The following is a 13536-nucleotide window of genomic DNA, read 5'->3' on the forward strand; positions in this document are numbered from 1 at the left end:
TGTGTCACATTTTGAAGACATTTTGAAGCGACGGCAGAAACAAGGAACATTGGACAAATTTATAATTAAAAAGGATTAATTATGAATGTACATATTTATCTCAATTAATATATGTAATTTATATTATATTACATCATATGTACATATGTATATAATTTTTTCGAAATAAATGTTATAAAAAAAAATTTTATCAATATTTTTTTTGCATGGAACCAATTATCCCCTTTTATTTTAATTTAAATGAAAAAAATTGTTTCGCTTAACGAGTATTTCGCTTAACGAGTAAGGTTCTGGAACGAATTATGCTCGTTAAGCGAGGTTCGACTGTATTATATTTATATCCCCAGAAACAGAAACTTACATTTTATTTGTTTACATTTTACTGCCAAATTAGTCTTTTTCAAACCAAATTTCTTTTCAGGCTTCATTTTGTCCGCTCCTGTTTGTTGATAACATTTTCACGGATTTTCTTTTTGAATTTCTGTTTGGTCCTTTATGCAGATTTCTTTCGAACTTTGATACTTTTTTTTTATATTGAAAAGTAAAGTAGAAAAATTTTAAAAGAAAGTAGAATAAATTGAGTATTTCTTGTATTTAGGAAGTGTGGTGATTGTTGAGAGTGATGCTTCGGTGGATGTTGGAACTGGTACCATGAAGAAAAAAAAGCACACCTTCCGGAATACAAAAAAAATAATAATAATAATAATATGAACGACAAAACAGTTCTGCTTTACGGATGTCAAACGTGAAGAGTAAGTCTCCAAGCCTTCATTAAATCAATGCTTGCGTTGGATTTTTAAAATTTGAATGTGGACTCAAAAAAGTCAAAACAAGAACTAAATGAAAGATCGTTAAAGAAAGCCATACCCCATGAAGAAGGAGTGCTAGATTGGAACATTGTAGGGACCAGAAAGAGAGGAGGCTCAATAACAACATGGAAGGTCTCAAGGAATAAAGCTAAAGATTCCTATCCTGGAGGTATTTAAAAAGAGTTGCGGATGATGTGGATGATTCAAATGTTCGTGGAATCCTAATGCTTCAGAACAAGCTGCAACTCTAAAGGAGCAGAAGAAAGTTCAAAAATCGCTATTCCTTACTATTTATTGTTTACAATAAATTGTAACTCTCTCTCTCTAGATTATCCTCATGTAACGTTGTTTTTTGCTTTCTGGAAATATAATAAACAAAGCATTCAGAATTAAGTCCCTGGTAAGCTCCACAAATCTGCTAAACTAGTCAACGGGTAAACCGCTAAATCAAAAAAGGGTCAAAACCTGGCTAGCTAGATTTTGGCAGTACAATGTGTCGGATTTTTTAGCTGGGATAAAATTTTGCTTGCTGTAAAAAATATCAGAAAATAAGAAACCCATGCAAGAACTATAGACAACATGCCTATCAAGGATAATTGTTGGTTGAAAAATCAGTCTTCAAATGTATTTAGAAATAGTTTAAAGTGTTTGACTAATTTACATTTATTTTAACAATTAAGTTAACAAAGCAATTCAAGAATGGAATAGATAAAAAGAGAATAAAGGCAACTTAAATAAATTCACCTTTACAAATGAATTAACTATTTAATTAATACAAATTTCTAATTTTTATAGAATTAATTACAAAAAAGAATACATGCATCTTACTTTGTATACCATGTCGAAACAACAAGTTCAACAAAATTTTAAAATAAATAAATATATATATAAAATATTTAAACAGCAATGTAATGTTCTTGGTAGTGTTTCGATACCATTGACGTGAAGCAGAGTTTCATCAGTTAATAATGACCGTGGCAAAACTAACGTACACTTAATTTTAGTATAATATAATTTATTTATAATATAATAATACAATTATACTTTTCCATTTTCTTTCTTTACGCAAGTTTATATTTACTTATTTATAAATAATGCTAATGTATGTAGCTTGACAGAAATGTGTAACTTAGTCCATAATGTATGTTCAAGCACAGAATTTACATTCCCTAGGGTTTTCTCGATTATTATATCTCCGGTGTAGACTCATTGTAATAGCTGGCTAGAAAACATGCACACAAGAATATATTTTCATAAAATACATTTAGTGGGACACGTACTTTTAATTTAATATGCTACCTCATACAGTAACAAGAATAGCTTTTTACGCTTTGTGAGTTTATACAATTTTATATTTGTTCTTTTATCTTTTCTAAAGCAACATCACGGTAAATGATTGTGAAAATTGTGCATAGTAAGTTATAAAATTCGGTAACAGATCCCTTGGGTTAAGACAATACTATAACCTGTTCTAGAACCTGAAAAAGAATATAAATGTATATATTTTAATTTATATTAAATAAATATTATAAATTATTTATAGATATAAATATACATATACTGATGATATAAATATATACTGTATAACCTCCCTGAGCTGATCCCATAGCTTTGCTTTATTATAGTTGATTGAAATTAATTCTAGAACTTAATTATAATTCTGTGAATGTTTGGGAAGAAAAATTAAATGCAATGATAAGTAAATTACGGACAGAGGAGATGATAACTGCAGAGTCAAAAGATAGAAATGGTATTCATCATAAAGTCTATCCTAAATTAAGTTATAATCCAGATTATTTTTCAAATATATCATTTAGGGTCATAGAATTTATATTAAAAGCCAGAACAGAATCATTATATTTAAATTATCGAACTTTTAAACCTGATACTTATGTACACTATGTAACCTGAATCAAGTAGAGGATATAGTACACTTTATTTGCATACGTACTATTTTATCCCCATATCGTTCAAAGTATTTTAATAAAAAAAAAAATCGTAATGATTTATATGCTGTATTAAATGGTTGCAATTGAAATAATTTATGTAATTATCTAAAAGAGGCCTTAAATTACAGGAAAATAATGAATTTAATTGTAATTAAAATGTTTTATTTAGTTTTTTTTTTGTATGAGTATTTATTTGTTTTCCTTTTTTTATTTTACTCCCAGGTGAATATATAAGTTTATTTTATGTTTTCCAAAAACATGTATGATTTACTATAATATAAAATTTATACTTTGAAACTCAACTCTGCAGACGGAGTACACTCCACGCATTTAAGTGTTATTATTTTTATATTTTGTAATTTATGTACATAGCTGAAAGTAAATAAGCACTTATTATTAATATTATTAATTATTATTAGTTGATTGACTCTTGTCCAAATGACTAAATTGGCTAAGACAGTTCAAACTGGGATAGCCATTTTTGCTTTTATTCACTAGTAAAACATCTAGCTCATTTCTTTTCTTACAGAATATGAATAATAATTCCATTAATGAATATGTTTTCACGCTTAGGCCTCCGAACGGAGTGATAAGGGGTTGTAGTTTTCGGTTTAATAGAAAATTTCTCAGCAAACAAGGTATCGGAAGAAGCTGTTGAAGAATCGTTTCACTATATTTCATCTTTACCAAATCGTATCATGCACAGAGTCGAAGGATATCAACATAATCTTCATGAACAATGTGGATGCTTCTCTCAGAAATACAACGGTCATAGAAAATGGCAATGATGGTTACCAAGGAAGTTATGAAGGTGAGGATTTCTGGGTTGGTGGTCTCGAGAAAGGAGAATTAGCGAAATAGGAACCTTGAGGAGCCATAAAACTGTTACTGTATCCTATATCCATAAATAGATATTTATCGTTCACATAAATAATAATTTTTTTCATCCCTTAAAAGCCATGAAAAATTAAAAAAATTATAATCAAAAGGCAGATGTTCTGATTAGCAGTAACCCTTTTTCTTTAAAAGAACTATTTTCCCAAAAACTGAATCTAGACTATAAAGAATAATATTCCAATTCTTCTTTTTGTAAGACTAATATAATTTAAAAACATATCCTTAACAACAACTACTTTTCTTTTTAAATTTATCTCCTTTTCTTTAGCAAATTATAAGAGTATAGAATCTTCAAGTTATTTCTAGTTAACTAGTTGGAGTTAGGAACCACTTAAAAAGTGGAAAACTTTAGTAAGGTTTTCTATTTGCATAAGAAAAGTAGATTGACCCAGAGAATAAGTAGGATGACCCATAAAAGCCTATCTTGAAGTGAATTTTTCTCTGAATTAGGGAAGGAAATTGTCTCTTTCTAAACACTCTACTTCCACAGACGACTGAATTCTTTAACCAATACTAGGCCTCACTGTATAGCCTGCTTTCCTTCGCTTCATAGTGGTTAGAGGCGAGCCGTGCAAAGCTAAGATGTATTGTGGTACTGGGTTCAATTCTCGATCTAGTCCTTGGATTTTAAGAAACGGTTAATACGAATAAATTAAAGTAAAGTACAGTTTGCAGTCGTCTCCATTAACGACGCCTTATTTGGTAGTTAAGAGGTAAAGAAAAATATAATATATAAGAATTTCTTTGAACAAAAAAAGATGGCTTTAACCACGCACAATTCACAGGCAGAATAGTCATTGAGAAATGGATATAATCAATTTAAATTCATGTAGGTTGAAGCTGTCTAACCGACATTATGGACAAGAGATTTATATTCTTTTGTTGAAAAATAAATAATGAAGAGTCCAGCTAGTTGCTCTTAAATTTTCCCTGTCAGAGGATGGGCTGTGTAGTCTGTAATGAAACAACGCTGTCCAGAGAACAGTAGGTCCTGAAAAAGGACTCAGGCAACTATAACTTCAGATGTTTGCGAGCTGAAATTAAAAATACTTATGTGTATTATATACATATGACCTGGTGAGAACGAAGGTGGCGTAAGTCCATTTTTTATTGAAATCAAGGTAACGACAGTTTTATATTCTACAACAACTGTTTTGTTTAGGGTGACAATGCAGTAAGTTCTTAGTGCACTTATTGGCCATCAAGAGAAGCACAAACTTTCAGTACTTAATCAAAAGCTCATACTGTTGAGAATGACAGTGGCGTAAGTCCACCAGATTGTTTGTTTCTTTATGACTGTTTTCTTGGTGAAGTTTATTCTCGTGTGGTGTTAATTAGTGAATTGTGACATGGTTTTAGCTAACTAAAAATTAAAAATAAGTCTTGGTGTTGGTGTTATTAGTTAAATTTTAATTTGGATTTTTTTTTTACTTTATTTACTTTCACAACTACGAGTACAATATATTTCTGCAATAAGTGAAGCTGATACATACAACATGATAATAGATAAGTACATGAATAGCATGAGGGGAGAATTCACCCATTGGTGGAGTATTTCCAGGCAATGCAGTAAGTTGGGATACTATTGGATTAGGATGTGAGGTGACTGATATGTGGAATTTAATATAACGGGATCTTACAGCTTTTGAAACATAAGGAAAAAGAAAATCTCGGTGCAAGGTAGAGTTAATGACATAGTAAGGAGCATTATGTTGAAATAAGATTTACTAGTAAAATGAGTCTCTGAGATGAGTCTTCTGCATTTAGAAGCATTATTTTATGAAATAAAACTTTTAAAATTGGTTTTAAATGCCGCTTTGTTTAACCTTGCGCCAGATTTGCTGAGAATGACAATGAAGTAAGTCACATTTTTCCATTTTCTAAAATAATTTAAAATCCCATTACATTCTAATATACAACAAAAAATTTGATTCTATGTAATAATAATAAAAACAAAAGTAATAAAGCTATTTTTATTATCTGCATATTTTTACAGAGCAAGCACAAAACTCATTTTATCACAAAACTGCTCAAAATGGACTTACGTCACTTTCATTCTCACCGGGTCATATAAATCAGGCACCACAATAGTCGAGCGATTAGAGGCGAAGCTAAGCTAAGGTGTGTTGTGTTAATGGGTTCGATTCCCCGTCCAGGACTTGGCTTTTATTTAAAGGTTAATAAAACGAATTTATAGTAAAATACGTGTGCTAATTGCCACCGTCCACGACATCTAATTTGGTAGTTGGACATAAAGCCTCCTGAAAAAAAAAATAGAGATGAAGGAAGCAGAATGCAATTATAATATAGCTCATATGAATATTGAATAATAATATAGACTATTGGAATTTGTATTAATAATGTAGTGCTTACCTTAACCCCGAAACTAAGGAGTTACAAAGAAAACAGGTTTCATGATATAAACGAGAATTTATTATCTAATTACTAACACAAGAACTTAATATATTCACTAATTATTAGTAATAAAACAATCTAGACACTTAAGAAATTCCCCTAAAGATAAAATACTCAATAAGATTAATAACAGAATGCAAAAAACCTATAAAACTATACAATCTAGACACTTAAGAAATTCCCCAAAAGATAAAATGCTCCCTAAGAATAATAACAGATGTAAAGGCCTATAAAACTATATCATCCTAAAAATCCACCGCCCGACACCCAGCCAGCCGGGACCCAGAGAGAGTTGAAACCAGAGACAATCAGAACTTCGACTTACCCAAAGCTGCCACCACTCCCAAACCTTCAGAAAATGCCTTCTAAGTTCTTTGCCTGTTCACATACAGCTCCTGCTACAGGTACTTTTTCACTCTGTCTTGTTTCTCATTTTTTCCCCCCCAGACCAATTCCTACGCCACAGCACGCACACACCCAAACACACACAACTACACGCACACTTCTCCCCACCATTCTGTCGACGGCGAGAACAATGCTCCCTGTGACTACATAATTGTAATTTAATATTTAATTCAATTATAATTATCTTATTCATAACTCTCTCCAACGAACACAACAATTCTGTCTCCTACAATAATTTTATTTTTGTTGGGCTGTGCTTGTTACAAAGCCCATAGCAGAATGGATATTTATGACTGTTTATAATTAAAATCGGAATGGCATTTGATACAACAAAAGGATATAACATCAAAATTGAATACTATTGTATTATATTGAAAGTAGTAAATGTTCATAATTGTCTGATCTACCCGCTGAATCTGTTCCCCTTAATCCTGTAATAATAGGAAAAATGCTCATCCCTAATCAGTTAGTTGTTTTAATCATTATTATTATTCATTAATTTAGGGCACCATCAATACCAAGGTTAGGTTATAGAGAGGCAAGGGAGTGAAAGATAGAGCAGAGCTTACAGTAGTCTATCTTCTGTTTGAAAGGATCCGCTCTAAAATTCTTTTAAAGCGCACCAGCTTTTTTTTTTTTATCTTCCTTTATGCATTCTTCGCACATATTACTCTTGGCAACCAATTATTCAAGAAAAATAGAGTTTTTCATATGTTCGAATAAAAAATTACATTGTGTAGTACTGATAATTTTTCTTATAAAATATTGATAATACTACCTAATATTTAATAGAAGAAATTTACTTACAATGGTGCAAAGTGTTTCTTAAAGTTACTCTTTCTACAGAAAATTGAGAAAATAAGCAAAGAGTACGCATTTCACACTTAAGAGCATAAGGAATTAGCAGAAAATTCCGCTGTTTAGTAGGAAATGTAAAAGGCTCATACAAGAGAGTATTATAAAATCCTAACATCTAGAAAATGCAACATGCCTACAAGACATCCGTGGTTATATATGAATATAGGGATGAAATTGTTTCCTCTAAGATTGTTCCACTTTAATTTGGTTACGGAGAGCTGGAAGAATTAAAATTAAAAATACTAAATAAAATTAGCCCATGTTATTTCGGCACTTTCAGCTAGCTCAGTGTTTACCGTTGATTATAACAAAAAATGTTTTGCAACGCTAAATAGATGGAAGATTAGTTTTTTTAGATTCCAGATGATAATGGCAATTAAAAGGGGTGCAGTGGACTTGCGAGTTGGAGCTCCCGGATTCGAATCATGGACGTTGCTAGAAGGGCAGCTGCCCCAAATGACTAATTAATAATAAATAAAAGGAAAATAGGTGAACTAATAAAAGTAATAATAGTATGTTTATATAACTAGCTCCTAAAACTGAAAACACATTATTGCATTGAGAATGCTGTATTGCTTAGAGCACAGAATTAAATTCATAGTTGTGAAGATTCTCTGACGATAGTACCCCTACACTTTGCTACATACGTGCAAATTGGTTGTTACTTTGTGTTAAAATAAAATATAATTTGGAATAGAAGAAAGCAAAGAAAATAACTTAGTTCGCTGAGTTGCCGCTAGGAAGCGTGAGCACTTCTACTTTTACCAATTAAAATAAACCAGATCCGCTGATGGAAATGGTAGAAAAGGAAAAGAAATGATGTCAGGGAGCACACTGCATTCTACAATGAGTTCTTCTCTTTTATATGATAAGCATACAGCTTCATAATTCTCGCCATTGTATCGGATATATTTGGTTATTTTTAGCATTTTGTTTATTTTGCCGTACAATGCAGTGTATTAAATAAACAAAACTTGATTATTATTTAAGAGCCAAATCCACTGAGCTGTCAGGAAAATCCAAAATTATGAGCTTGCTTTTCCTACCTGGCCTAAGCAACCTGGAGCCCAACTAATACTGCCTTCAGACAGGAAAATGGCCACATTGTAACCAAACTAATTAATTTTTTTGAAGATTTTATTTAATACAAAAATAATCTTTGTTTAATCTTGAAGTCTATGCGAAAGTAGATCATTGAAATTTCATTTCGCCAAGACTTAAGCAAAGTTCATGGAACCAGATGACTTTGACAGAAAAAAAATTGTCGACTTACAGAAGCAGGTCTTTCCTTTCAAGAAATAGGACCACATTTGGATTCAAACCATTCTTTCGGTGAGTTGATCAAAAACATTTCGAGCGAGGAGCGCACCAACTATTTTCTCTTGGCAACCAATTATTCAAGAAAAATAGAGTTTCATTCTACCTCTTTTACTGTATGGGGTGACTAGAAGCAAAGTTGGAACTTTCGGACTTAATAAGGAAAGTGAAGAAATATAGCAAAGGTATATGTAGATACTTTCGCCTTCCAAGGATTAAAGGGAAAGAAGCATTTTTTAGCGGCAATGAAAAAGGCTCCGCACGTGCACAGTTTGTACTATTAATTTTTCGTGAAGAGGAATTATAAAATTTATAATTTTCACCATAAATTAAAAAAATAAATACATAATTCCATACTGCTCTAACTACTTGCTCAAATCCTCTGGTAAAGTTTCTCGCCTGACATTCCAAATAATCCTCCTCGCCGACTGAATCGTCAATGGCCTCGAGACTTCCTTGAGGTCTGAAAATGATCGTTATCATTATTATCGATATCGATATCTATATTATAGAGTGCTACAGCTGGGTAGTTTCTAACCTCCTGCTCATCACGCACCAATATATCTCATCCACCTTCTAATTTACATATTGTATATATTTATATAGATAGAAAATATCTAAATAAATTTTAAAAAACAAAATAAATAAAATAAAAAGAATTTATAATCAAATTAGTTTTAGTGCATTATTTTCATCTCAAAATACTGAACTGTTGGCCTTCAACTAAATTCCCACCAATAGTCTGTACAAAGTAAAGGAAGAAAAATGGCGAAAAAATTTTTAATTACATTACAACTGGCAGCCCTTTAACATTTCATTGACCTATTTTTTTTACTCACTTTTCCAACGTAACAGTATCTCACCTCTCCTTAATTATTTACTAACATCTCTTGGGATTTGTTCACAGATGCTCCAGCTATGGTACCTACAGAGCCTCCTAATTGGAAATGTTCCCAGTTCACTGTTGGAAATCCTGAAAAATCAGAATTTTATTCGCCAAATTATCCAAGGCCTTACACTAACCATACTGACTGTACTAAAGTATTAGAAGGTACGTACTTTTTATTTTGTTGTTTTTTTAATCTACTTACTTTATATTTTTTTATCTATTATTTTTTCAATTATTGGGATTATTAAAAAGGTTTTTTCTCCTTTTACCTATTTGTATTTGTTCCAATTGGCCTATATAGAAATCAATTCGTAGGAATTAAGTAATCTCTCTTTTTATTTGTGTGTGTATTTAGAGTAAAAGTAAATAAAATCTATGGTATGTAAGAAGGTCTACTAACTAAGTGTGATCAATGTATCTGAAATACTGAAATCACAGGATTCAAATTTATGTTTATATTCAACCAGAATATGACTTGAATATTTAATGAAATGTATCAATCAGAGCTGTTACTTGACTGAAGCTATATTCAGCCTGTTTAATTTCCTTAAAAAACAATGTTGTTTTATAAACCAAATTGAAGATACATCTTTTTATCATTTAGTTAAAAACATTTTTCTTGTCTTTGGTAAAGCTGCGACATCCTCTTATTTCCACTTTAGCGTAGGCTATCTGCTACTAATATAAACTTAAGGGCAAACTGCAACAAAAATTTCTTCAGTTTGGATAATATCGGTTCACAGAGTATTACAGTTTTTACAATTTTATTTTGGGAAGAGGTGTCGATTTTAAGTTTCATACTTGCTAAACGCCATTACCTCTCCGTAAAAATGCTTTCCAGCAAAATTAGTTTTAGAGTTTTCAAAAGTATTGTAATATTATTGGCGCTTGCAAAATTACTGAATAACGAATATACTAATGGACGACCAGTTTAATGAATTTAAGTTAAGTAAATTTCCTGTATTATTTCTAACTATGTTACTATTCAATTCTTACAATGAAAATACACAGTTTTCTTTCTTACATTAAGAGCAATAGAATTTGTGTATCTTTCGTTTATTCAACCCTTTCACTTAACTTTTTAAACTGTAAATTTTTCTTAAGGAGATTATTAAAAATGCTATTCCAAACTGAATTTATATTAGCTTTTGCCTTCGTTACTCTATCATTAAAGTGCTCTATCATGAAAGTAAGTGTGACGCCGATGTTTTATAACAACATATTTCAATCTCCTAATCATTCAAACTCCATTTTCACGATATACTTGGAACGAAATAGCATGTAAAATATCCCAATATAGAGTCAAATTTTTGTCATCACGACATCAGTTTCATTCTTACTTTGATGTTGTTAGGACCTGAGACTAAATTATTAAATTTAAAATTACTAAATTATTAAGTTTAAGAATTATTTTATAAAAATCTCATACAGTTCAATAAAAAGTGAATTTGTGCCTAGCTTATTTGCAGAAGATACCTTGCCCACTGTTATTTAATTTTAGATTAATTAGATGTGATGATTTTTACATCTCATTTAATTATTACTCTTGCAACTAGGAATTATTAATAATTTCAAATTCCACATCAGTACTCTCTTCTACAATCATCAAACTGTCAAACAATGTCTAATTTGATGGTTTTTATAATCAATAATTGTAATTTTTTTTGGAATATTCCACTTTTTATGCGCTAATGTACACGAAATAAGAACCTAATATTATTTATTAATGGACTCTCACTATTCCCAATTAAATTCTTCTTTTTTTTTTATTATTTTATCTTTCATAATGAGGTTCCGCCTTTCATTATTCTTTTTTTTATACAAAGTTCTTTATTCTTTTCATCTTTTTCTGTTGCTTAAAGTTGGTTCATTTCCACAAAGTTGATCTATTCATAAGATGGCTGTCCTTCTCTGCACCACCCTTACATCTAGCCTTTTCCAACTTCATATTTTCCACTTGAAATGAAGACTCACACTAACCAACGCTTTGTACCCTCTATATAGCAAAAGCCATGCCTTACGTACCTTTGTGAATACACAGCCTTTTATCACATTCTTTAATTCTGTGACAAAGGAGTGCTAAATTCCACCATCTTCATTTCGTCATTTATGTAGTTTATTTTCCAGTTTACAAATCGTAAAAACATTCAATGTTTACATGATTTATGAAATAGCAATTTAATCTTAATTTCCAACAATTTAGATAGTATTAAAATTTTCCTGAGCGCTGAGCAGTCCCAAGCTATTTTTAAAAATAGTAATCAAAAGTTTTGCTGTCAAAGATTAGACAAGAATTAATAAATCTATTACAAAGTAATTATTTTTAACAATATTAAAATATGACCTTTCAATTTAAGTGATAACACTTCACATGCAGGCGTCATTGTAAAAATTATTATTTCACCTGGTGACGCTCTTTCTCTTCGTTTGCGATTCTAATGCAAACGTTCTCTTTAAAAATTTTATTTTCAAGAAAGCAGATAAGAAATTTCCGTAAATATTACGACTTAACAAACAACTAGGAGGAAGTAGTAGGCCTCTTTGTGACTGGAATCACTTTTTTTCACAAAATTAGTGTTCTTGGACCATCCAAATATCTCTTTGAAACCAGCTGGGATCACTTTTCTTACAAAATGAATCTTCTTGAAAAATCCAAGAATGTCTTTTTTGTCGTTCTCGGATCACTGTTCACATTTATACCATTATTGGACTTATTATTATACTTCATAGCAAGCAATAATAAAATTTTTTCTTCAACAAAACCTACATTATCCAAGTTAGTTAGTCACTAAATATCACTGAAGGGCCTGGGGATTTTAACTATGAGAAAAAAAGGGCCTGCACCTGTACATTTTTATTCATAATTATCATTTAATATTTAAATTTGCATAAATAATTAAAGGGCAATAACTATTTTTCACCCTTAGATACTCTATTTTTCGCTCACTCTTAAAAAAAAAATTATATATATAATAATATTAGTATAAAAGTTTGAAAATACTATCTTTTCATGATGTACCATCAAGGAACCCTAGAAATTGGTGAAAGGGCCCCTCAAGGCATCCAGCAAGGGTGTTATACTAGCGGCCGGCTCGCCGCATGTGGCCCACGATGTTTTGAAATAAAATGAAAATAGAAACAATTTGTTATGAAGAAAATAGCGCTTACGGCACTACCGTACACACAATTCCCTTGTTAACCCTTTTAACTACTGAAGACGTGTCCCTGTGTCTTACCTGGAGGCCTGCGGGCGTGTATAAATGCGCTGTCTCAGTTTCGACGATGTTTGGAAGCAATATTCTGCCACTCTCAGTGGATTTCCAGAATGATTCAGTTTTTAAAAGACAAATATCAAGAAGTAGGAATTTAGGTGAGAAATACTCGGAAATCTATCATGAAGTTTTCAGCATCTCGATTAGCCCATCCATCATTGTTTTATAATAAAAAAGTTGGTTTTGGATGTAATTATTTAAAGAAAAAAATATTACTAATATGTTTAAATAACCCATAGGGACGCCAAATTATTGATTCTCTCCGGGCGTCAATTTAACTTCATACGTCTTCGCCTTCAAGGAACGGCCAATCCTGGTTACTGATTTTGTGCAGAAGAAACACAACTAAATATAGAACAAAGTAGTAATATAATGAATTAAGGAAGCTCACAAATAAGGAAAGAAGCCCATTAAAACTGTGCCAGCGACCAAAGTTTAAGAAAATTTCTTTAATTTGCCCTCTCCATTATTACTTTGAAAACTGGATGTTAATAAACGATCTAATGATCGTAAGTTCTTAAAGTTTTGTTACGGAAAATTAATCATTTTTAAATTATTTGAGTATGATTTACTTTTTTGTTATTTTCAGTCTGGAATAGTTTTGTAATTTATGCTACAATAAAATTAGAGAACTTTGTTAAATAAGTTTTAATCACTGCTCTAAATTGATTACTCAAGTTGTTGTTTAATGCCCGATACTTTAGTCAAACATTAATAAATTTTGC

The 13536-nt window shown here is 31.0% G+C and overlaps 1 protein-coding gene and 1 long non-coding RNA gene across 4 annotated transcripts in view; one reads left to right on the forward strand and one right to left on the reverse strand.

Moving 5' to 3' along the window:
- The window catches only part of Neto (Neuropilin and tolloid-like), a 428343-nt gene that overhangs the window by 386222 nt on the left and 28585 nt on the right, over nt 1–13536 (forward strand). For both annotated transcript variants that reach the window (XM_074130381.1, XM_074130383.1), the window contains one exon: nt 9558–9701. In XM_074130381.1, the coding sequence (XP_073986482.1) occupies nt 9558–9701 (144 nt within the window). The remainder of the gene's footprint in view (nt 1–9557; nt 9702–13536) is intronic.
- On the reverse strand, nt 1555–6537 carry LOC141455370 (uncharacterized). 2 transcript variants are annotated; one of them, XR_012459229.1, is made up of 3 exons: nt 6396–6537; nt 5701–5916; nt 1555–2287 (listed from the first exon to the last, which is right to left on the reverse strand). It is a non-coding gene; the product is annotated as an uncharacterized lncRNA (long non-coding RNA). The 2 variants fall into 2 exon arrangements; XR_012459230.1 differs by lacking the exon at nt 1555–2287 and adding an exon at nt 2296–5535.

The sequence above is a fragment of the Rhodnius prolixus genome, unplaced genomic scaffold, assembly GCF_049639745.1.
Source record: "Rhodnius prolixus isolate KJV_2025 unplaced genomic scaffold, Rpr scaffold_4, whole genome shotgun sequence".
NCBI classification, from domain to species: domain Eukaryota; kingdom Metazoa; phylum Arthropoda; class Insecta; order Hemiptera; family Reduviidae; genus Rhodnius; species Rhodnius prolixus.